Genomic DNA, 26,364 nt, shown 5'->3' with positions numbered 1-26,364 from the left:
CCCAACCATAGATTACTTCATTGCTATTTCATAACTATAATTTCACTACTGCTATAAATCATAATTGAATATCTGACATAGGATATATATGTAACCCCTGTGAAAGGGTTGTTTGATTATCAAGGGGTCATGACCCATAGATTAGAACTACTGACATATTCTTACATGAAGACCAGAGAACTTAGAAAAGAACTTATCTCATAGACCTTGGTATTGAATGTTTTAATACTCTTTAAATAGTAAATATGGGATTTTTTTTAAATTACAAGGTAACCTCCCTTACTTAACATGTACCAGAGTGACACATTCTTGAGTCAATTTAGGAACTTGCATTAGTTACACATTAGAGAATTATTTGTCTTCATCTAAGCTTCTGGAGGTAAATACTTTAGAGTTGAGAATCGTAAACATAAAGAATCTATTCTGAAAGTTCCTGCCTTGGTGAACTTGACTCCTGGTTGTTTGTTTGTTTGTTTTTCTAGTAGTAATGAAGGAGTTAGGCTTCATCTTAGCAGATACCAAGGAAGAGAAAAAGTTTTACCTTGAAAGGACTTTTTAGTAAGATTCGTATGTCTGATGTGTTGGTATGATATGACTTGTCGCTGAAAAGATGACTTTTTTCATTGGAAGAAAAACCAACATGGTGCTTCCTTATTAAGTTCTTCCTCTCTCTTCAGTGCTGTTTTGGTTACTGATGTGAGTTGGTTGCAAAAATAATTTTGTTAGTAGAAAATGCTAAGTAAGGGTTAGTTTGACATTATGTGTTAGGTTCATCATCTCTGTAACTCACTAGGGTAAAATAGACTAGCTCAAACTCTTAGGTGAAAAAGTGACTGCACTGTATCTGATATTGTAAAGATTAGAACTTTACATCTAGGAGCTACTAACACTATCTCACTTTATGGAATTAGCTCTTATGTTAATTTGTGTAGATGCCATAGCTTCTAAGGATAAAGTTGGTAATTCAGGGTGTCTTAATTGAGTGAAAATGGAATGTGTTCAGTATAGATAGCTTTGGGTTGTTTATGTTCTGTATGAATAAGTTTAGCATCTGGGTGCTATTGATGTATTAATGTACGTGTCTACTTAAAATTCAAGGTTTATACTTATATAAACCGTCCTAAAATTTATAAGAAACTCATAAGCAGCATAGAAGCTGCTCTCTGAACATCTTTTCAGATTGAAATGCCTAGTCTGTGGGTTCTTGATCACTGCCCGTTCCTCCTCTTGTTTTCCTTAAAGGCTTGGAGAGGAACAACCATTCTGACGTTCACTTGCTGTATGAGGGAGGTCCAATGCTCTAAACTGCAGATGCTCTAAACTGCAGTGGCAGCTGCTGATGCGTTAAGAGCTGAGCATCTGTCCTGAGTTCCTTCTCTTGGAAGGAAACCAAAGGGCGTCTTTACACCATTCTGTTTTTTGCCCTCTTCAACTTTTCTATTTTAATGTAACTAATAAAATGAAGATCTTCCTGGACCCCTAACATGTAGGTCTAAACATCAGAACCTTTTAAAGTAAATTAGTTTTTCTTGGAGCACATAGTCCTTTGAGTTAATATGACTTTGGCTACAAAGTTACAAAGCTTTTTTTTCCTTTAAATTTCTCCTGCAAGCTTTGGAAACCCTACAGTTTGTTGTAGCTTTTGTGAGTGGATGGCTTCTGCTTTGACTCAAGCATGATGCTTTCAGCCACTCCTACAGTAAGTGCACCTGCCCTTTACACTGACAGTGCTGTCCAGACCTGGGTTTTGAACAAACTAGTTTTGAACCATGGTCAAACTTTTTTTTTTAATGTGTTGTTGTTCCTCTACCTTTAGAATAGATTTAAGGCTGACATGTCCTTCTTCAGAGTTAAAAAGGTGAAATTTGAGTCATGGATGCTATACTCTGAAAAGGGTTGTGTACTGTTAGAGTACCGTGAACTCTTTAAGTCTCTGATTTCTCATTGAGCCTTCTTTTCATTCCCTTGCAAATTGCCTCATGATTTGGACACCATTACCAATAGCTGGCTGTTCCATCCCTGCAATCCACATGACCTATCTGCTATGCTTTTAATGTCTGTCTGTCTGTCTGTCTATCTCCTTCCTTCCTTCCTTCCTTCCTTCCTTCCTTCCTTCCTTCCTTCCTTCCTTCCTTCCTTCCTTCCTTCCTTCCTTCCTTCCTTCCTTCCTTCCTTCCTTCCTTCCTTCCTTCCTTCCTTCCTTCCTTCCTTCCTATTTTGGAGTAGTCTCACATAGCCCAGATTGGCCTCAAACTTGCTCTGTAGCTATGGATGACCTTGAGTTCTTGATCTTCCTGTCTCGCCTCCTAGCTGCTGGGATTACAAACATGTAATACCATATCTGCCTATTTACTGCACTTTTTAATACACACAACTTACATTCTTTTGAAAGGAGTTCTAAATTGCACAAAGGAAAAAGACCTTTATTTGCAGGTGATGTTAAAACAAAACAAAACAAAATGTCTGCAGGCTGGAGAGATGTCTTGGTGGTTAATATCTCTAACTGTTCTTCTAGAGAACCCAGGTTCAATTCCCAAAACTCCCTGGTGGCTCACAACCATCTGTAAGTCCATTGCAGGGAATTTGATGCCATCTTCTGGCCTTCACAGACACTGCACATGAGTGGTACATGTAATACATGCTTACATACTAACATGCAAAACACCCACACACATAAATAAACTTGGTTTATCTTTCTACTTTTAGGTGATGAAATAGAGAATCCAGAGACTTCATGCTTTCCCAGCATGTTCTTGCTGTCATTGGCCCTGGCATGGCTGGGTGACAAAGGAGAAATATTTTCATTTTTAGATGACAACAGAATATAACATATTTAATATAATCACATTTCCTTTTTATTCTTTCTTTGTATAAGATGATGAGCAAAGACTATAATATGTTAAACAGCTCAGACATTTTGGATGTGGAGTTATACATGGTTAAAGCTTGCTTCCTGGATTTCAGTAAACCTAAGACGGAAGTGCTAGCACTATGTATTTGTCTTGTATCAAGTGATGGTGTATACTAATTTTCATTCTTTGAAGTAGAATGTCTCTCTTTTACTATTGAAAAAAAATCTTTATGATACTTCTTTATCTCCAGATGATCTAACTTTCAAAAATGACGAAGAAAATGTCCCATAGTAGGAAAGACATTTTAAAAAACAACTAACATATTGAACAGTTTGAAATCAAGTGGGAAGATGTATCAACTTAAGCACAATGAGTTAAAATATAAATATAAAAATAGATAAGCTCTTGCTTTTTTTTTTTTAAGTAAATGTGGCATAGTGGTTAAAATGTGAGGGCTAGAAATTTTTCCTGTTTAAAATGGTTGCCATTGTAGCACTTTCTGGTCCCTCTTCACCTAGCGTAACTCTTGATATACATTAATTAATTTAATAGGTATGGGAGCCCTATGAAGTAAATATTTGTATACCCACTTGACACACTAGAAAAATTGCCCGTATAGACTCTGAGCCATTAACTAACTTGTCTAAAATCTTTACACTACTAAGTTGAAGGACTGATATTTAGCTTTGGCACTTTTTGAAACCACAGAGAATAATCCTACAGTTGACCTCTGAATAGGATTAAATGCTACCTCACTCATTAAAGAACTTGTATGTGAGTTCAATGAAATATATGTGTGATCTTATTTTTTGTATAAATTTGTCTGACAAGATGTCTTTCAACAAGTGTTAGTTTTCATAAAGAGCCAACTGAATTTCCTTATTTCTCTAAAAGAGCATTTCTGTGTTATTGAAGATGAGGGTTGGTAGAAGTACTAGCTGGTGTTTCTCAAGAGTAGGCAGGAGTTTCATAAAGGGTAAAAATATCAGCCAACCTTTTCCTTTCTCTTTTTTTTTTTCTGTTTTTTCGAGACAGGGTTTCTCTGTATTGTTTTGGAGGCTTTCCTGGAACTCGCTCTGTAGAAAAGGCTGGCCTCGAACTCACAGAGATCCGCCTGCCTCTGCGTCCCAAGTGCTGAAATTAAAGGCACCATCAATGCCCAACTACCTTTTTCATACTATCCATTGCTGTAAGATTTTAATCTTATACTGTGACACCTTGTTAGTTTCTGCACTGTGAACTATTATCAAGGGTCAGCTGGAGTATAACTACCCATCTAGAAGTTACTCTTTTGGGTAGCAGTCCTCTAATGTCTACCCACTCTGCAAAATGAAAACTAACAAATTATCCAGAGGCTATACGATCTGTTGTTGCACATTTATGCATAATACACCAGTGAGAATATTGTGCCAAAATATGGTTATTTCTACTGCACAGTCATTAGCTGTGTTTAACATAGAGCTCTGTGCTTGCATTTGGAAAAGCATCCTCTACAAATATGTAATGAATTAGATTTGGGAGTCCGTTGTCAGGATTTCACTCAATGTCAAGCACAGTACGAGTAAACTGTTTGAGCAACTGATAAAAGCTTTAATGCAACTGCCTAGTATATTTGTACATTGTCAAGGAGAAGAAAGGACTTTCTTCATGAAGGATATGTAATGGTACTGTACTTTAGACAAATCATACTTTTAATAATATCCTGAGTGCAGGTTATATAGAAAGTCAATACTGAAAAGTAAAAAAAAAAATATTCACAGTGATGGAGATTCCAGAAATAATGACATTTGACAAGTGACTCTTATTGAAAGAATGAGGAAAGGTAAAATCTTTAGTTTTACACAGTCTAGTCTGATACATGGAGGAAGAAACAGACCCAAGTAGAAAAGTCAGTCAGCACTTGTAAAAGTGCAGCCTTCCTTTGTAGTAGAAAAAGCAGCACTGCCGTGATGTGCACTGATGTGACCTGAAGGAGACATCACCTCCATCCCTGTGGCCATGCCAGTGCTGTGGGGAAAGGCTGTGCTGCAGCGCTGAGCTGTGCTCCTGAGCACACTTCACACCCCAGACCGCAGCCTTGGTAACGGGATAACTTTGATGGGTGTCGTGAAGCAGGGTTTTTATTTGCGTCACTCAGGAGAAGTGGTTATGATTTGTCATGTACACATTGTTGTGAATATTTGGGCATGGATTTGGCTTGATACTTGACGTTGTACCTGCTTTAAGGTTTACATTTTTTATTTTATCTGTTAACTTCCTTAATTCTTATAAAGAAGTGAAAACATCAGGAAATTATTTCCCTTCTCTATCATATTATATTGAAAATTATGTTAAGCATTTCCCATCAAATTTCCCTTGCCCACCTCAATTTTCAGTACGTTTTAAAAGGAGAGATGTGACCTATCAACTGGCCATAAAGTGTTGTTTTTCTAATTCAGTTTTTAAAAGTACTGTAGCATACCATATATATCTGCTTCAATTGGTCTCTTTAAAAAATTGCATTGAGCTAACTGTTTGTACAGTAAAAGCCATTTTGGTGTTATGATGTGGTAATTACTGCTTTCAGACAAAGAATTAGTTTTAGTATCAAGTTCTGTTATATTAGCCTACTATTGTAAATTGTAAAAGCAATATAAATTATGGGAGTGAAAGAGGATTTTGCCACTTGTAATATAGTTTATATACTTTATAATGCCCATTATAAAGCATGTAAATTTTGTTTTGTGTATCTTTAGAATATTATGTATATTTTATTATATTATGCATAATTTAAAAATATTCCAGAATATGTGTTCAGCTAGCGTATGTTGGAATGCATTGCTCTTGCAAACATAAACTATAAACATTTACGTTAACACTTATATATTGATATAAGTAGGCATATTTTCTTCTCATTAACCATTACAACTGGCCTTCTACTCATAAATACTGTTTTCAACTCCCTTCTTTTTTTGTCAGTGGTATTTGTTATAATTTTAGGGGTATAGGTTAAAGACAAGATGTTCAAAGAGGTTAGACATGTGACTATTTTTAATTTAATCTAAAAATACTGAGACTTTATAAGATACTACGTGTAAGTTTTGGTGATCATTTTCAACCATGCTCTTTTGCTAATTTCCTCCCCCTTTTTCTCTATACATAAGAATGACTGCCCTCCAAAGAAAGAAAAAAAGATAATAGAATGAGTTATGATGACAGAGTCTTAGGTTTTCATGCAGTTTTAAGCTTTTAGCACCTCCGAACCTCTGAAGTAGTTTGGTGACAGTTTTAGTTTTGTTTTGTTTTTTCATCATTGACTCACATTTTCTCCTTTATCTACATGCTGCAATCAGAGTAGTACCATAAAGAGCTAAGTTCCCACTTTTCAGCAAAATGCCTGAATCTTTCGTTTAGTTGAAGGAAGCATGTAATTTTATTTACAGCTAGTCAATTTAGATATATGTCAAATGGATTGCCTATTTGTTGAAATCTTTCTTTTCTCACAATTCTCAGTACTGTTTCCTACCTGGAAACGGAATAGGAAGATTGAAGAAGTGTGTCTAGGACATGAAGGACTCTATTACCAAGATTCAGAGCTGGTTAAAGATAAGGAGCTCTTAAGTGTTCCTCTGTGATGCAGAATCTGTAATAGGAAGCTCTGAGATGGCTGATGTCATTAGAATAGGTACACTCTTTCTGTTTGGACTCCTACAAAGTCTGTAACATGTTTAGACCGTTGGTTTTAGAGAAATGCTTTTTTGCAATTAATAATTCTTTGATTTAGCTGTAGCATTTCAACAAAGATGATGACCATTAATTGATAATCGTGCTGAAGCCATCATATAATCATGGGATATGGGACCCTAAGATATGCTCAAGGCTACAGAAATGCTTGCAGAGTACTGCTCTTGCTCTCCAAACAAGCAAGAGTTGATTGTGGTCTCAGCAGTTAAGATGCCCTGATTGTTCTTCCCATGACCCAAATCAGGTAGCTATATCACAGCCTCCTGTATCTCCAGCTCTACGGGATCAAATACCCTTTTCTGGACTCTGCTGGGATCCGCACTCACATATTCATATATCTACACCATGCAGACATGACTAAAAACATTAACTGTGTGATGTGAAGTGGGACTATGTGATTTCATTCATGTAGAGGACTTGATACAGTCAAATTTAATTAAAAGACACCATGAGTAGGATGGTGGTTGCCGGGAACAAGGGCTAGGTTAGATGAGGAGATGTTCAAAGGGAACAAAGTTTCAGTAGTGCAAGATGAAAGATTCCTGGCACTGTATAGCTTGGCAATGACAGTTAATACTTGTATTATGTACTGGTGCTGAATGAATGGCTCCTCAGTGTTCTCCCAAGAAAAAACAGGGATGAAGTCAGCAAGAGCATTATGAGGTGATGGATGTGGTCACTGGCTTGTGGTCATTTCACAATATGTACATAATGTATTTTATACTTCAATGTGGATTTTAAAATATGTATAAGTTGATTTTCAAGTATACCTTAGTAAACTTGAAAAATTGAAGTTAAAAAAGTGGCCCTAGAAAAATTAAGCTAGTAGAAAAATTAAAGGGAAACAATCAAAAGCTAGAAATATTAATAAAATACCATACTAAGCATTCTTTACAACTTTCCCCTATAACTTATGGTCCTGACTATCACAGGCCTCTATTTTATTGTAGAACATATGGCTCAAAAAAAGGCAATTGGTAAACAAAAGGTTAGTATCATGGGCACAGAGACTACACAAGCCTCAAGGAGATAAGAGCTGAGCCATCTTTGTTTCAATTCTCAGCTATTGTAATAAATAGAATATTAGTGGAATTAATTTATGAACAGGTTATTTATAATATTTTAAGTTCTAACTGGGCAATCTATTGCATAATGTTTTGTAAAACATGTCTGTCTTTATAATGATTGTTTGCTAAAGTTTTATATACAACCTTATTTGGTTGTATTTAATAATATAATCTCACCAGACAGGCATAAAAAAGTATAGCCTAGTGATTTATAAAGTAGGTTTTTGTGTATGAATTACTACAAGAGATGTATATTCCTTAATATTATTTAAAATAGCCTAAATTTCAAAGATTAAGTATATTGAACTTCATATGTAATTTATTAAATCCATTGAAAATGCTCCCAATAACTATTAGCTTGATTTTTTCCATGTTCTGTGATTCAAATATGTGGTGTTTTCAGCAGTAGGATCTTACGATCATGTTCTGGAGGGCAACCAAGGACATTGGCAGTAGCCTACAATGTTTGGTGTTCTTTTAGTTCCTGGCCAAGGAATCTAAAAGAAGTCATTTATTTCTGGCATTGAGCTTTTATTTGTTAGCTGGTGTCTTATAGGGCCATTATTCCCCTATTACAATACAGGTCTATTTCAGTTTTTTAAATGTATGTGTATAGTTACATTTTAGGAAGCTTCTGTAGTAGTGTGTTTCTATGTTATGACATTTTTAGAAGTCTTTAGTATTACTTCTTCCTCATTTCCCTCTTCTGCCTTTCCTTCCCCTTCTGTACTACAATTTACCCCTTTCTGTTCCATAATTTCCTTTTAACCTTTTATACTAGTGTATTCATTCTGCCTTGTCCATGGACCTTTATTTATTTTCTGACCTTTCTGGGTATTCCTAATGAATCAGATGTCTAAAGATTCAAAGCTAGCAAAAACAAACGAGAGAAACAAACATTTTTCTGGGCATGGGGTATCTCACTCAGGGTGCTTGTTTCAAGCTCCATCCATTTGCTTGTAGATTCCATCATTTTTCCTAATACCTAAGTAATATTCCACTGTATAAATATGTAGCATTTTCATCATCCATTCATCAGTTGATGGGCATAATAGTTTCCAAGCTGTTGTGAACAGAGCAGCAAAGGAACATAGCTGAGCATGTATCTCTGTGGTAGGGTATAATCGAGTCCCTTTGGCGTTTTGCTAAGGGTGGGAAAGCTAGATCATGTGGCATATATTTTCAGCTTTTTTGGAGAACTTCTATACTGATTTCCATAGTAGGTACACCAGTTTGTTCTTGTAGCAGCAGTGAATGAGTGTGTTTCCCTACATCCATACCAGCACTTGTCAGTATTTGTTTCTTTGAGTCTTAGCTATTCTGACTGGGGTAATATTAAAAAAAATAATTTTAATATGCATGTCCCTGATGGTTGAGGATGTTGAACATTTATTTCTCAGCTGTTTGTATTTTATCTTTTGAGAACTATTTAGATTCTTGCAAGTCTCATTTTTAAATTTTAATTGTCTTGACATTTAATTTTTAAATTCTTTTATATTCTAGGTACTAACTCTCTGTCTGATGTAAAACTAGTAAAAAACTTTTCCCATATTGTAGGCTGTCTGTTCACTCAAGTGACATTGTCCTTTGCTGTAGAGAAAGACGACACAGCTCCTGGCGAGCATCCCTGCTCATCAGTTCCTCCCTTACATGCTTGTGCTTATGTTTAACCTTATTTCACCCAATGTTCCTGGAACAGAGATCCTATGATGTAAGCATGTTTCAGGCTGTTAACTTGTGGGTGTCATGGGATCCCTACATAACAAACTTTCATAGAGCAGCTCATTTGCAGATCAGACATATGTAGTTGGATGTGTGTTCTCCAAATATAGTAAGAGACCAAAGACAATATGCAGAAGAGATTTAGTTGTAAATTTTCAATTTTTTGTTGTTGAAGTTATTACTGTAATCTTTGTGTTGGTGATTTGGCTTTGCTTCAAAATGCCATTTGATTTGTGCTTGTCAGACTACCCAGGGTGTGTGTGGGTGTGTGTGTGTGTGTGTGTGTGTGTGTGTGTGTGTGTGTGTGTGTGTGTGTGTGTGTGTGTGTATGTGTGTTGGGGGGTTGACTGTTTATGAAAGATTTCACTGGGTTAGTGAATGTAAGCAGGAAAAGGCCTCAGTGTGACTATTCATTCTTTGGAACCAGGCTTTATTTGATAACATAGCTGAAGTGATCAAAAGTCCTAATAACTAATGAAGTAGTATGGCATTTCAAAAGCTTGGGTGAAGATTACATCTGGGTGTTTCTGTCACTTGGACTTTATTCCAAGCCTTATGAAGAACTCCTGAGAATCAGAAACAAAATAGTTCCCACCAGAACTTCTTGTACTGAGCTCTGTGACTTTGGAAAATTACTTTATCTCTCTAGGTTGACAGATATGTTTATCAAATCCTGAATGCAGGACTAGATGCCTCTAATACATGGTCAGTTTGTTGTTGTTGGTTTAGTTGCTTATTGACTATGAAATCAATTTTTAGAGTTTTCAATGTGTAATAGAGTTTGGAAACGTAAAAGAAGAAGAGAGGCTAGGATGACATAAAGATTTCATTAAAGACAGGCCAGGCTCCCCATCTGTTCCACTGAACTGTGTGCTGTACAGAATGGATGGGGATGCAGTCAGCACTCAGCTGTCCTCCTGCAGACCATAGTGGGTATTGCATGCAAACCATGTTGGCCCTCAGCTGCACTGCAGGAAGAATTTGGAAGTTAATGAAAACAAAGATTGTGCCTTTGACGGTAATTGAGAAGTAAGCTATCAGAATCTAAGTTTTTGACTGTTACTTTGTATAAAAAAATTGTGAAGACATCAGATTATGTGAAAGACATTTCATGGTTGGTCATCTCTATAACACTAATTGGCTCTAGTGAGTACAGTCTGAATCTTTTAAGCCCAGAAGAGACAGCTTTTTCAATAGTAATATCATTTTTTATTAGGCAGTTGCTCAACACGTGTGGTGTCTAACTTCTGACGATGTGTTTCATTGTAAAGCAAGGACTTTTCAGATGTTCTCCAGCCAGTTATGCAGCTGGGTGTAGAGAAAATTAACATTCTGTTCCCATTCCTGCAATAATTACTTCCTCTCCCAAAGTACCAGATATATTTTCATCCTTTTCAGTTAATATGCAAAGCCTTAAGTGTTGTCATTTGTCATAAAATTAAGTATATCTCCTTTTCAAATTTGCAGTAATATTTGATAATCATCATTCAGAACAGTGCCCAGAATAATAAAATGGTAGCTCTCTCCTTTCCCAAGTACTTTTTAACTTCTCTTACTGTGTTTTAATTGCTGTGCTGAGTTCCAGATCTGAGGCCCCTAAAACAGTTTGAGATTGACCTTTGGAAGGGATTTGGAGAAAAGTCGAGCTTATCAGACATTTTTCTCTAAGAAGGGCTACTGAATTACATCACATAAGTGTTAGATTTCTCCTTGAAAATGATCATTAATTTTTGGCTTACATGCAGATGGAAATACTGAGATTTAAACAGCAGTGTTTGAATTTAAACTAAATCTGTCTTACTTGTCTTAGATCTTTTAGTTCCCAGACTTGAGTATCCTTTCTAAAAAGTGTACAATGTGGCTCTTTCTTTTGAATACTGTGAGGGATGTCTAATAATGAGAAGAATGTTCATGCCTAATACTAGCTATCACTGTTAAATAATAGGATTTCTTTGTCAGAGCGTCTTAACATCTCTCTTTCTATCAGGTAACAGTGCAAAAGTTGGCTATGTAAAAATTCAAGGAGTGTAACTTAGGCTTTCTTATAATTTCTTATGTTATTATTAGAGTCAAAGTTTGAGAAAAAAGACTTCATAACACGAGGAGGAGGGAAAAAGAATAAATTTCCAAAATCATGCAAATTATTGTACTCTGATAATTTAGTTGGAATTTAAACTCTACTCAGTAAAAATAGATATGCTGTTTCTTGCATAAATAAAACTGAGAGCCAGTTTTTTCCATTTTATAGGATACCTAATTCATAACTGAATTAATTTTTAAAAAGTACAAAAAAAAAAACCCTAGGGTGGCAGCACTCAGTAAGAAACCGTGTGTTTTTGACTCTATTTTGTTGCCTTAAGTCCTTTTCAGGTGTTATAATGAGCTATACATTTCCTGCTCACTCTTTAATCAGTCTCCTAATGTCCTTGTGCTTGTCCTTGAGTTAGTAGATCTACCCTCACAGGAAGGAGAATGGAATAAATGCTTTACTATGCTCTCTCTTGCATGAAGCTTTTTGTATATTTAAATTGCATAACCCCACCCCATTCCAATTTATTATTTTTTCTCTCTGTAGATGTAAGATTCTTAATGTTGAAGATTTCATTAAATGAAGGTAGATAGTTGGTGAATGTTCTCTACCTCTTCAATCCCTTTTTGGTATCTTTTCAAGACTCCTTCCACAGTAAACACCCAAAATATATTTAGAAGTCCAAATACTTAAGAAAATTATATTTAATATTCTATGTGTTCCTTACATTTCATCATTGATGTAACATCATGGAATTGTTTGGACATTATTTCCTTTAATACTTCTGCCTTTCCCCTTTGCCTCTCTCTGTTGACAGCTTAAGAAGGTATATTAACATGGAGACTATAGACCATATTTAACTTAGGAAAGTTGGAGCTTCTTTAAGCACACTAAATAATTATTCTTTGCATATAGGAAGAAGAAGGCACCTATGATCACACCATTGAGTTTCGTAGAGGAGGTGATGGCCAGCCACGGAGATCCACTCGGCCAACACAGCAGTTTTACCAACCTCCTCGGGCTCGGAACTAACGCTAAAAGGTAAATTTGACATGGTAAAGCAGTTTTTATAAAGAGAAAGATGCACTTAGTGTTCAATAAAAGTTCAGCTGCTGATGCTTCGTATGATTTGTCAGTTTTCCACCAGCCTTTCCCCCACAAATCATTCTATAAATCCTTTGTTCCATACATAGTCTCAGTTACTGTTCTGAGCAGCATTTAATTGGGGCTTGCTTATAGTTTAGAGGCTTAGTCCATGGTCATCATGGCAGGGGACATGGCAGCAGCAAGCACAGTGACAGAATAATAACTGTGAGTTCACATCTGATCCACAAGTTGCAGGAAGAGAAAGGAAGACCAGGACTGGTGTGGGCTTTGGAAACCTCAAAACCCACTTCAGCAACACGCCCCCTCCAACAAGGCCATGCCTCCCAATCCTTCCCAAATAGTTCCACTAACTGGGAACCGATTCAAATATAAATGAGTGCTGTATTTATAATGTTTCACCCCTTCCTTTCCTGACTCCAGCTCCTCTCTGCTTCCCACATTCTCTATTTAAATCTGCCCCATCCCTTTTCTCTTTCTTGATTTCTACAGTTAATCCAATTGTGTACTCACATGTGAAGATGAGAGCTAGGATCCACAAATACGAGAGAACAGGCCTCATTTCTGAGTGCTTTTGTATTGCTTCACACAGTTTAGTTTAGTTAAGAAAGAGAGGATGTCTCAGTGTACCCACCAGAGTCAGAGAACAACCATTTGACTGCTTGCTGAGATGTGATTTGGGGCCATTTGCCATTTACCTAGAAGTATTCATACTAACTTCAGAAAGAACAGCTGTCTGAAAATCATCTCCACAAGGGAGAGAGAGCCCAAAGTCAGGAGGTGAGGAAAGCACACCTGACAAAAACCTTATTGCTTAGTATGCTTTTGGAAGGAGATACTTCTGCCATCTTTGGTAACCTACCTGTCTTGTTTTCATCCTATGATGTTAGTACTTTTGGACAGTTGAAAATAAATTTCCCATTGGGTATCTATCATCCCACAGACTGTTCTGGACCTAAGTGTAATTTCTTCCAGTGTCTTCCAAGATGAAACTCTTCTCAACTTCTCATTTTTGCTATTAATTCTACTAAGGTTTTTAGTCAGGTTCTATTCCCCCGCCCCAAGAGTGACCAACAGTAGAATTGGGTCCTTGAGGTGCAGGTACCTTGAACTGAGTTGTGATGAGGGGGTGTAGGTGGGGACGAATTTCAGGATTTCAAAGGGGGGGAGTAAATTATCTCAATTTTATGTTGATATAAGTTGAAGTATTACTTTAAATATAATAAGAAAAGTGTCATTCAACCTTTAAAATACTTGTCTCTCCTGATATTTCAGCTGAAAACAGTTTGAAACTGCTTCCAATGTTCTAATATAAATACAGAATTTTTCCTTTTCTAGCGTTTACCTTCATATCTGATAGTCTGCCTGAAGCAAAAACCTAATGCTAATTGACTTCTGGACTCTCAGAACAAGTTAGTGTGGCACTTCTTCCTTTTAACGTGGCCTTTTCTTTGCACTCAATACAAGGCCATCAAACAAGCAGACCTCACCCACACGCAGATCAAAGAGGAGCTGCTTTTTGACTCTGGGCATTTTTCTGAATCATACAAGAACCCTTTCTCATGATTCTTTTTCTTAAGCAGAATCAAAGTATATACAAGGTTTTAAGGAACTTCACACTGTAGAAGATTGAGTATACAGTCTTAAAATGAGTTCCCTGTGCTTACAATTAAATGTCACTTCAGCTTTGTGGGAATTTTTCAGTCCTTTAAAAGAGTGTTTAATGAAGCTAAAGGTTTTCGGCAGGGTGTCAGGTTTCTCGGGGCTGCCTTTGGGTTGATGGAAAGGACAGGATCCAACAGGCTAGAAGTAGAGAAGCCAAGAGAAGTTGAAGTGTGCCCAAATGGGGAGGGCTCAGTTCTCTCATCCTTCCAGTAGTTTCTTTCATGTATTTTATGTTTGGGTTCCATGGAAATTTTTATTTGGAGAAGAGTACACTGCTTAAAACTACATTATACACCATGGCCCTGAGGTAACTGTGGCTTCACCATATCAAATAGTACAATGCAAACATTTCTGAATCAACTTAAGTGTCATAATCTTACTTTTTGTGCCCCACAACTTACAACTATCATCTTGGATGCTGGCGTGTAGCTCTGGGAGAGGCCATGCATGTCTAGCACATGACAGGCCCTGGATTCAATACTCAGCAACAAAATAAAATCAATAAGCCTGTTTTTTTCACATGGTCCAGATACTTGTTTGGGTTGTATTGTTTTCAGGAAAAAAAAGTGAAACTAAAATTTTACATTCCTAGTATCAACAAAACAATTAATTTTGGATGGATGGTTATCTTATTGTGTGTCATTTAAAAAACTACCACAAAGTTTAATCAAATAAAGTGATCAAGACATGCAATGTTGGCTGGGGAAAATTAGTTTTGCACTTAATTCAAGATATATTGCTAAAGCCTATAAAGTATAAGAAATTATCTCTGAGAAACTATTTTGAATGGGGTATTCAGCAATAAGATAAATATGATTTCCTGTTCTTGTTACAAGATTGAAGACTTATTTTTTTCTCACTTTCTTTATGTTTCTATTAACAAGCATCTAATAAGAAGATACACATTGGTAGTCAGCCAATTGACTTTCTGTGAATATAAATTAATATTTACATATGCTAAAGTATTTTTTCTCAAAAATCACAGGGTAGTGAGAAATACTTTAGGCATTTCTGTTATCACTTCTAAAGTATAATTTTAAAATTCATTCATTTATATTTTGGGAATGTTCTTGGGGCATAAATGCCATAGAATTTTAGTTGTAAATTTGCATGTTACTTTCCAAGATCATTTTTGAGATTCCATACACAACCCCATTTCCCTGCTTCTCCAATGTGGAGACATGCCTGGTTCATTCGTTTCTATTTCTAAGACCAGCACTGCAGAGTAACAAAGGAAGACACACCTTCGAGGCAGGACCAAGTGAGAGAAGGGGGTGATAGGGAGGTGTGGGAAAAAGTGGCGATACATCAAAGCTGTTATTTGAGGGGAGACAGCCCCAAAATCCAAAGTTCTAGTTCCTGGACACTGTCTCATTGTGCTGCGCAGTTTGGAAATGTGAGTGGATACAGAAAATTGAAAGTAAAGCTGCCTAAACTTTGGACAGTAGGAGGAATTTATAATGTCCTAGGAACTACATAAATTCCCGGGATCAGCCAGTGAATTCATTGTAGGGTGGACTCTGAGACTGCTGAAAAGGAGGAAAGCTGGAGAGGTGCACACAGTAGGCCTGCAGGTGGCTCTTGGTAGCTACTGAAGGCTGTGAACCAAAAGTGGGTGTCATGGATGCTTACTGATGCTTTTGTTACACATTGGAGTTGTAACGTGATATGTTTGGTGTAGTTGTGAACTTGTAAGAATAAGAAGATCCCAGCCAAACTTAGAAATATTGTTGTTGGTTGGAAGTAGGATCAGAGGACCTCATCTGTCCACTGCTTGAGTAAAAATTGCATGTTTGGCTCTGGAGAGAGAAAGTGTAAGATATATTAGCTGGAAATCCCTAGTGTTCTGAGCTCAGCAATATGTACTGTGAACTTGCGTCCTTGTTTTTTATTTAATGGAAGAATGAACTTCAGAGTTTATTAACCAGAAGCTTTGAAATGATTAGCTACCTGTAGACACTACAAAAATACTTGACTGTGTTTGTTCTTTAAGGTCCAGTTTTAACACCATTTTTTAGCTATGTTTTTAAGTGTAGGTTATTTTGGAGACACTTGTGCAGCATTGTTTTTGTAGAAGTTCTTATACCAAAGTTAGAACAGTGATCTTTATGATTATAACTGTCGGCCTGTGGTGCTGCCAGGACTGCCTTTATGTAAGAGAATCAGTGTCTAAAGCACAAGCTGACAGGCCAGTGGGTAAAGCACTTGCCACACAAACCTGACCACTTGAGTCTGTGTCTGGACTCCACATAACAGAAGGAAAGAATGTACTTCACAAAGCTGTCTCCTGACAGCTGCCATAGTACACAGGCTGTCCCCATTCACGACATACATAATTAAATAAAAACAGTGTCTGAGAGCTCTGCTTTCTAGTCCGGACTCTGCTTGCTGAGGAAGACTTAGGGGCTGTATGTTTGTAGTGGTAGATTACCTATCCCTGCCCAAACACTTTTTCACCCATAAAGCTCACCCAACATGTCTCAGTATCAATCTCAGCTCTTGTCACCACTGACTCTTGTGGTTTCCATCCTGTGGTGCCTGAGATGCTCCTCAGTTAAGAACACTTTCCACTTGCTCTTACAGAGGATTGAGCTCAGTTCCCAAACCAAGATTGGTCGGCTCACAGCTCCTATAACTTCAGCTTCAAAGATCTAACAGTGCACGCACACACGCACGCACGCACGCACGCACACACACGCACATATACTCGAGCACTCACGAGCGCACACATGTGCATGCAGATAAATAAAAGGGAATCGTAAGAAAATACAGGTACTGAACAAGGTGGGGAACAGTTGGAGGGAGAGAACAGATGATAGTCCAAAGTAAATGACAAATGAGCTGGGTAGACTAGCCCGTTCCAGAGATCTACTGAGAAAACGTTGAACTGGGTAGGATAGGGTGGAAAGCCCATTTGATTGTCTGCCTCTCATTTTGGTCTTCCTTTGTGAAAGAGCTATCACTTAATCCAGCTTTCTGAAATCAGCGCCTAGTAAGGAAGGACTTAGCACCAGAGATATACTTTCAAAAGAAAAGTTCTATGTATTTTTAAAATTTTGGTTTTTTTTTTTGTTGGTTGGTTTTGTTTTGTTTTTTATATTTTTATTTAACTTTTTACACATATTACACTCAGTTCCCTTTCCCTCCTCTCCTCCCCTGGCCTCCCATTCCTCCCAACCCCTCATTCCACTCCATCTCCCTTCTGCTCCCCAGGGAGGGTAAGGCCTTCTATGAGGGATTTTCAGAGTCTGTCATATCATCCCGGGCAGGTCCTAGGTCCTCCCCCATGTGTCCAGGCTGAGAGAGCATCCATCCATGTGGAATGGGCTCCCAGAGTCCATTTGTATGCCAGGAATAAATACTGATCTACTCCCCCAAAGTCCCATAGATTTCCCAGGCCTCTTCTGTGACACCTAGGTTTGGGGGGGCGGGGAGGTGTGTCTGGATTAATCCCATGCTGCTCTCTCAGTCATCAGTCTGGGGTCCATGAGTTCCCCCTTGTTTCTCCAGCCTGGTCATGATTCATTTGCTCATCCCTCCTCTTTGCAACTGGGTTCCAGGAGCTCAGTTCGGGTTTTTAGCTAGAGGTGTCGGCCTCTGCTTCTGTCAGCCACTGGATGAGGGTTCTGGAATGGCATATAAGGTAGTCATCTTTCTCATTATCATGGGAGGGCATTTAAGGTAGCCTTAATGCCAGGTGGTGTCATTTTTGTAAATCTGTGAAGATCTCACTAGTGCCGGATCTTTCCTCCAGCTTATAATGGCTCCCTTTATTATGGTATCTCTCATCCTTCTCTCCTCTATTCTTGCTCCAGCTCAACCTTCCTGCTCTCCCGTATCCTCCTCTCCCCTTCTGTTCTCACCCTCTCTTTCTCCAGCTCCCCCCCCCCAATCCAATGAGGGGATCTCCTCCCATAACCCTTCTCTGGGTTACCATGCTTCCAGACTCGGGGGCGGTGGGATTGTAGATTAGCAATCCCCTGCTCCATGCCTGAAATCCATATATGAGTGAGTACATATCATGTTTGTCTTTTTGTGACTGGCTTACCTCACTCAGGATGGTTTCTTCTAGTGCCATTCATTTGCTTGCAAGATTCCGGTTTTTTTGGTTTTTGTTTTGTTTTGTTTTGTTTTTTGGTTTTCTGCTGAGTAGTACTTCATTGTGTAGATGTACCACATTTTTTCTATCCACTCGTCAGTTGAGGGGCATCTAGGATGCTTCCAGGTTCTATCTATTACAAATAGTACTGCTATGAACATAGTTGAGCAGATGTCCTTATTATATGAGTGTAGATCATTTGGGTATATGCCTAAGAGTGGAATTGCTGGATCTTGTGGTAGGCTGATTTCCATTTTCCTGAGGAATCTCCATACTGATCTGCACAGTGGCTGCGCAAGTTGGCATTCTCACCAGCAGTGGAAGAGTGTTCCTCTTTCTGCACATCATTAGTGGTTTTGATTTTAGCCATTCTGACAGGAATGAGATGGTATCTCAGAGTTGTTTTGATTTCCATTTCCCTGATGGCAAAGGACATTGAGTACTTCCTCAAGTGCCTCTCAGCCATTTTAGACTCCTCTATTGAGAATTCCCTATTTAGTTCTGTACCCCACTTTTTAGTTGGATACTTTGGTGTTTTGGAAACTTGCTTCTTGAGTTCTTTGTAAATTTTGGAGATCAGCCCTCTGTCAGATGTGGGGTTGGTGAATATCTTTTCCCGTTCTGTGGGCTGCCTTTTTGTCTTGTTGACCGTGTCCTTTGCCTTACAGAAGCTACTCAGTTTCAGGAGGTTCCATTTATTAATTGTCGATCTCAATGTCTGTGCTACGGGTGTTATGTTCAGGAAGTGATCTCCTGTACCAATTCGTTCAAAGGCACTTCTTACCTTCTCTTCCAAGAGGGTTAGTGTGGCTGGATTGATGATGAATGTCTTTGATCCATTTGGACTTAAGTTTATAGTGCATGGTGATAGATATGGACCTATCTGCTGTCTTTTACATGCCAGCATCCAGTTATGCCAGTGCCATTTGTTGAAGATGCTTCCTTTTTTCCATTGTATAGTTTTAGCTTCTTTGTCAAAGATCAGGTGTTCAAAGGTCTGTGGGTTGATATCAGGGTCTTTGATTTGATTCCATTGGTTTACCTGTCTGTTTTTGTGCCAATACCAATATGTTTTCAGGACTATAGCTCTATAATAGAGCTTGGAGGCAGGGATGGTGATGCCTTCTGAAGTTCCTTTATTGTAAATGACTTTTTTGGTTATCCTGGGTCTTTTGTTTTTTCATATAAAGTTGAGGATTGCCCTTTTGATGTCTGTGAAAAATGTGCTGGGGTTTTTATGGGGATTGCATTGAGTCTGTAGATGGCTTTTTTGGTAAGATTGCCATTTTTACTATATTGATTGTACCTATCCAAGAGCATGGGAGATCTTTCCATTTTTGTGGTAACTTCTTTAATTTCTTTCTTTAGAGACTCAAAGTTCTTGCTATACAGGTCTTTCACTTGTTTGGTTAGCATTATCCCCAGATATTTAATGTTGTTTGGGGCTATTATAAAGGATGATGTTTTTCTGATTTCTTTCTCAGCCCATTTATTGTTTGTATATAATAGAGCTACTGATTTTTTGAGATAACCTTATATTCTGTCACTTTGCTGAAGGTGTTTGTCAGTTGTAGGAGTTCCCTGGTAGAGTTTTTTGGGTTGCTTACTTAGACTATCATATCATCTGCAAATAACGAAAGTTTGATTCCTTCCTTTCCAATTTGTATCCCCTTGATCTAATTTTGTTGTCTTATTGCACAAAACCCTAACCCTAACCCTAAGTTCAAGTACAATATTGAAGAGATATGGAGAGAGTGGACAGACAGCCTTGCCTTGTTCCTGATTTGAAAAGAATTGTGTTGAGTTTCTCTCCATTTAGTTTGATGTTAGCTGTTGGATTACTGTAAATTGCTTTTACTGTGGTCAGGTATGTTCCTGTTATCCGTGATCTCTCTAGGACCTTTATCATGAAGGGGTATTGGATTTTGTCAAAGGCTTTTTCAGCATCTAGTGTGATGATCATGTGGTTTTTCCTTTGCAGTTTGTTTATATGGTGGATTACGTTGATGGATTTTCGTATGTTGAACCATCCCTGCATCCCTGGGATGAAGTCTGCTTGATCATGGTGTATGATTTTTCTGATGTGCCCTTGAATTCGATTTGCTAGTATTTTATTGAGTATTTTTGCATCAATGTTCATGAGGGAAAGTGGTCTAAAGTTATCTTTCTTAGTTGTGTCTTTGTTTGGCTTGGGTACCAAGGTAATTTTAGCCTCGTAAAAAGAATTTGGCAGTGAACCTCTTGCTTCTATTGTGTGGAACACTTTGAGGAGTATTGGAATTAACTCTTCTTTGAATTTCTGGTAGAATTCTGCACTGAAGCCATCTGGGCTTGGGCTTTTTTTGATTGGGAGACTTTTGATGACTGCTTCTATTTCATTACTTGTTATGGGTCTATTTAAATTGCTTATCTGTTCTTGATTTACTTTTGGCAAGTGATATCTATCAAGAAAATTGTCCATTTCCTTTAATTTTTTGAATTTTGTGGAGTACAGGTTTTTAAAGTATGCCCTGATGATTCTCTGGATTTCCTCAATGTCCGTTGTTATGTCCCAGTTTTCATTTCTGATTTTGTTAATTATCATATTCTCTCTCTGCTTTTGGTTAATTTGAATAAAGGTTTGTCTATCTTGTTGATTTTCTCAAAGAAGCAACTCTTTGTTTCATTGATTCTTTGCAATGTTTACCTGGTTTCTACTTTGTTGCTTTCAGCCCTCAATTTGATTATTTCCTGGCATCTGCTCCTCAGGGGTAAGTTTGCTTCTTTTTGTTCTAGAGTTTTTAGTTGTGCTATTAATTCTTTAGTGTGACTATTCTCCAGTTTCTTCATGTGGGCACTTAGTGCTATGACCTTTCCTCTCAGCACTGCTTTCAAAGTGTTCCAAAAGTTTGGGTAAGTTGTGTCTTCATTCTCATTTGATTCCAAGAAGTCTTTAACTTCTTTTTTTATTTCTTCCTTGACCCAGGTATGGTGCAATTGTGCATTGTTCGATTTCCATGAGTGTTGTAGGGTTTCTCCAATTTGTGTTGTTGAATTCTAGTTTTAAGGCATGGTGGTCTGATAAAGATACTGCGGGGTTATTTGTATTTTTTTGTATCTGTGGAGGTTTGCTATGTTTCCAATTATGTGGTTAGTTTTAAGAAGGTTCCATGTGGCGCTGAGAAGAAGGTATATTCTTTTGTGTTTGGATGGAATGTTCTGTAGATTGTCTTTTAAACCCAATTGGGTCATTACTTCTGTTAGTTCTTTTGTTTCTTTGTTAATTTTCTGTCTGGAGGTCCTGTCTAGTGGTGAGAGCGGAATGTTGAAGTCTCCTGCTACTAGTCTGTGCGGTTTTATGTGAGATTTGGGCTTTAGTAATGTTTGTTTCATGAGTGTGGGTACCCTTGTATTTGGGACATAGATGCTCAGAATTGAGACTTCATCTTGATGAATTTTTCCTCTGATGAATATGAAATGTCCTTCTTCATCTCTTTTGATTGATTTTAATTTGAAGTCTAATTTGTTAGATACTAGGATTGCTGCACCAGCTTGTTTGGGTCTGTTTGATTGGAACATCTTTTCCCAACCCTTTATTCCAAGGTAACATCAGTCTTTGACATTGAGATGTGTTTCTTGTATGCAGCAGAAAGATGGGTTCTGTTTTTGTATCCATTTTGTTAGTCTGTGTCTTTTTATAGGTAAGTTGAGACCATTGACATTGAGGGGTATTAATGACAATTGCTTGTTGATTCTTCTTTGTTTTGTATTTATTGGTGGTGCTGTTATTGTGTGTGGGCTTCCCTCCCTTTTTCTTGTGGTGTTTAGTAAAGAAGGATTATCTATTGCCTATGTCTTTGTGAGTGTAGTTATCTTCATAGGGTTGAAGTTTTCTTTCCAGTATTTTCTGTACGGCTGGGTTTGTGGATATGTATTGTTTTAAATTTGGTTTTGTCATGGAATATCTTGTTTTTTTCCATCTCTGGTAATTGTAAGCTTTGCTGGGTACAATAGTCTGGGCTGGTATCCTTGTTCCCTTAGTGTTTGTAGGACATCTGACCAGGCTTTTCTGGCTTTCATAGTTTCCACTGAGAAGTCAGGTGTAATTCAGATAGTTTGGCCTTTATATATTAATTGGCTGTTTTCTGTAGCTGTTCTTAATATTTTCTCTTTATTCTGTAGGTTTGCTGTTTTAATTATTATTATGTGGCAAGGGAACTTCTTTTTCTGGTCCAGACTATTTGGTGTTATGTAAGATTCTTGTATTTTCATAGGCATATTGTTCTTTAGGTTAGGGAAGTTTTCTTCTGTGATTTTCTGTACCTTTGAGGTGTTTTTCTTCACCTTCTTCTATATCTATTATTCTTAGGTTTGGCCTCATCACAGTGTCCCATATTTCCTGGAATGTTTGTGTTTGGGATTTGTTGGACTTGATATTTTCTTTGGTTGATGACTGTATATATCCTCTAATGAGTCTTCATACCTGAGATTCTCTTGTATTCTATTAGTTATACTTACATCTGTAGTTCCTGATCATTTACCCACCTTTTGTATTTCCAGCATCCCCTCATTCTGTGTTTTCTTTATTGTTTCTATTTTGGTTTTCAAGGTTTGGACTGCTTGGGCTGTTTCCTTCATTTGTTTGTTTATCTTGACTCTCTTTAGATTCTTTAAGAGATTTGTTTATTTCTTCAATTTTTTGGTTTGCTTTTTCTTCTGTTTCTTTAAGGGATTTCCTCATTTCCTCTTTGAGGGTGTCTATCATCTTCATAAAATAATTTTTAAGGTCTGTCTCTTCTGCTTAATCTATTTTGTGCCTTTTGGGTCTTGCTGGTATGGAGTCTCTGGATTCTGGTGGAGTCATATTGATCTTTCTATTGCTGAGTATGTTCTTATACTGTCTCCTTCCCATCCCTTCCTTCAGTGGGTACAGGTGGGGTCTCTCTGTCTCCACTGGTCTCACTGAAGGGGGGGTGCAGGTGTGGGGAGAGCTGGGGGTGGGGTCTGGAAGGACTCAAGTCTTTCCTGTGTGGGCGGGACCTCTTGATACCAGGAGTGGCCCCCAGGAAGATGGAGGGAGCGGGTGATGGGTGAGGAAGGGGTCTCCAGGAGGACCCAAGCTCACCTGAAGCCTGGGGCGCAGGTGTGGCAAGAGCCAGGGGGTCTGGTTTTGTTTTTTTGAGACAGAGTTTCTCTGCCCTGGCTGTCCTGGATCTCACTGTGTAGATCAGACTGGCCTTGAACTCAGTGATCCACCTGCCTCTGCCTTCTAAGCACTGAGACTAAAAGTACGCACCACCACCACTGCTCTGCCCCTATTTTGGAGTTTTAATGTTGCTTTTTATAGAGACTTAAATTTATGAACTAGGCTGTTTTGTCTAATTTATTCTATTGGAGATTACTGATATTTATATGAACATTTCACTTTTCAAAAAACTTTCAGCAGAGTTATACCTTAGTGAAGTATAGAAAAGTACTCTGAGGTTCATTATTTTCTTCCTTCTTTTTGAAACAGATTATTTGTGAAGGAGGAAGCTGCTGACTGAAACATCCTGGAAGACTATTCATAGATTTTTCCATGTCTTCACAATTGAGAATCACCATGCTGGCTGATATTTGGAGAAAGAAAAAAAAAACAATTTTTAGGGAAAAGATTCAATCTACACAGAGCAAGGGGGGAAATACTAAGTTCAATAGAGCAAATATCTTTACAAGTTGAAGGAAGAATCTTTCTTCTGCCATCAATAAAACCATTGTGTTATTATATATGTTGTACTGTTTTACTTGACTATTATTTTTCTTGGTGATCTGGCATTAGCCCCATACTAATTGCCTTCTATGGAATATCTTATGGAAGCCTTTCCCCATAGTTACATAGTATACTGACTGTGAGTTTACACTATTTCATATTAAAACAACCTGAAGCCCAAAAGCAGTTATTAATATGGTAACAGCTATCAAATATAATAGAACATTGAAAAATTAATATGCAATCTATAGCACCCTGACAGTTTTTACAAATATAATTTGTAATTTTTAAATGTGAGTTGTATTCCTGGGGTGCATTTGGTTGCAAGTAATGGAAAAGACATCTCAAAGCCCCAGGCCACAGAAGAAATTGACTGACTCACTCCATGGCTGTAACCACAGCGTTTCAGGCTTGGCCTAATTTAGTCATTTGTCTTTTGGAGAGGTTGTGAAAAACTGATTTTTGTATTTCTCATTTCTGAGCTGCAGTCTCGGACAGACTTGCCCCATGTGACTTTAGATGGTGTCTAGCAACTCCCTCAGCCATTAAGTCTAGGGATAAGTGAAGGCTTCTTCTAGAAGTGTGTTCAGAAGATGGAGCTTAGACCCCATTTACCTGAATTGGGCAGTTTGTTTTCCTGTAAGCAGAAATCCCCACCAGGGTTCTAGGTTATTTCTAGCCTGGGCTTGAGTAGGCTGGATTGGAGACAGAATGTATGTATGCCTCTGAAAGCCAGATTCCTAAGAGGAGAGGAGGGGTGCTGTGGAGGAGCTGGTGACCAGTTACCTGAGATAAAAACTCTTCATTCAGTAGACAGTTCCCTTAGCATATCAGCGGGAAGCCAGAAGTGATCAGTGCAATTGAAGGAGTATGAAGGAAGCAGGGGTGGGAAGGATGGAGAGAAAAAAGGGGAGGAGAGAAATGAAGGACTTAAAGTTCTCTCACAGACTACCAACTCGTAAGTTTTCTTTGTTTCAACCCACAGTTGGTAGCAGATGTAACTGGCAGTAGTTTTTGGCTTTTATTGCTAGGTATCGTAGTGAGGTAGGTCTGAGTTCTGTTTTTGTTGTTGATGTTTAAAACCTCCAAATGGCTCTAATGTGTGTCACAGGTTGCCTATAGTAGTTTTGAAGAGTTTAAAGACTAAATCAATCAGAACTGTAATCATAAGTTCAGAACTATGTGAAGAATTGTTCATTCAAAATTTCTCCTAACCCTTACACAGCTCAGGAAGGCAGGGATTATTATTTCTATCCCAGAGTAAAGTAGGAGATGCCTCCAAAAGGTTAAGGCAACTAACAATGTTCACAGAGTAGAAGTGTAAGAACAAGGTTCCAAAGCAGATAAGCCACAGGAAGCCGCCGCCTCTGTCAGGACCTGTCTAGAAGCCTTTGTGTGTCCCTCTCTCCACTAAGGTTATTTTGTTGTTGTTGTTATTGTTGTTGTTTGTTTGTTTGACTTGGTTGTGATGTATTCTACCCTGTTGACAGCTGTGATAACTATTCTTGGTTGTTACCTTGATTACATCTGGGCTTAAACAAAAATTCGAAGTCGAGGGCACACCAGTAAGGGTTTTTTTTTTTGTTGTTTTGTTTTGTTTTGTTTTTTCTTAATTTGATGTAGGAAGATCTAGATCTTGAGAAGACTACTTCTTCATGATTCCAGCATATATTAGAGATCAGATCAGATGAGACATCACATTTTGTGGACTGAACAACTTCTGTATTCTTGGTCTTTCTGTTCCTAGTCAGCCATTGTTAGATTAGTTGGATCACAGCCTGTAAGTTGCTCTAACAAATCATAAAGAGAAGCAGGGAGAGAGAGGATATACATTGTATACATTCTGCTACTCTGGAGAACCCTGAGCAGTACAGTAGCCCTGTAGATTATTTGAGGTCTGCCTTGCATGCAGTAGGATGCTTCCCTTCTGTTTTCCTCCTGGCTCCATCATGGCTGGTGCAGTTTTCTCCTTATGGCCTCTTTTGTCTGCTGTCTTTCATTTCTCCTTGTTTCAAACCTCGGCTTTCCCTGCGACTTTCCACATTTGTATTCTTAGCTCAAGTTGTTGGTTTTTTTTTTTTTCCTTACACAGGCAAAGTATTTTATTACAGCTAAAAATCTTTTATGTAAGCGTAGTCAGTAAATATTAAGCATGCATTCTAGGCTTTATGCTATAGCAGGGTCAACCTTATTTCTAATTTCAGAGAGCTCATGATCAAGTTCCCTTTGTTAGTTTGTTTAGATAGTATTTGTGTACTATCCTTTTCATGTTCTTTTTATTAGAAACTTCCTTTCTTTAATGTATTATTTATTGACCTCTCATTCTTTTAAACTGTTTAATTTGAAGGATTACTTTATTATTTTATGTTCTCTAC

General features: G+C 37.9%; 1 protein-coding gene and 1 long non-coding RNA gene across 5 annotated transcripts in view; one reads left to right on the top strand and one right to left on the bottom strand.

Annotated features, from left to right (window-relative positions):
* Positions 1-24,006, top strand: part of Tdrd3 (tudor domain containing 3) — a 134,151-nt gene extending 110,145 nt beyond the window's left edge. For 3 of the 4 annotated variants that reach the window (XM_005070920.4, XM_005070919.4, XM_040754691.1), the window contains 2 exons: positions 12,309-12,434; positions 23,756-24,006. In XM_005070920.4, the coding sequence (XP_005070977.2) occupies positions 12,309-12,425 (117 nt within the window). In that variant the 3' untranslated portion in view covers positions 12,426-12,434; positions 23,756-24,006. Of the gene's footprint in view, positions 1-12,308; positions 12,435-20,972; positions 21,012-23,755 lie in introns of all 4 variants that reach the window. The other variant, XM_013114079.3, reaches the window with a different exon arrangement.
* Positions 1-26,364, bottom strand: part of LOC121143258 — a 48,958-nt gene that overhangs the window by 3,298 nt on the left and 19,296 nt on the right. The window lies entirely within an intron of this gene.

The sequence above is a fragment of the Mesocricetus auratus genome, unplaced genomic scaffold (assembly GCF_017639785.1).
Source record: "Mesocricetus auratus isolate SY011 unplaced genomic scaffold, BCM_Maur_2.0 Super-Scaffold_2245, whole genome shotgun sequence".
Taxonomy (NCBI): Eukaryota; Metazoa; Chordata; class Mammalia; order Rodentia; family Cricetidae; genus Mesocricetus; species Mesocricetus auratus.
This window is presented reverse-complemented; position numbering and strand designations above follow the sequence as displayed.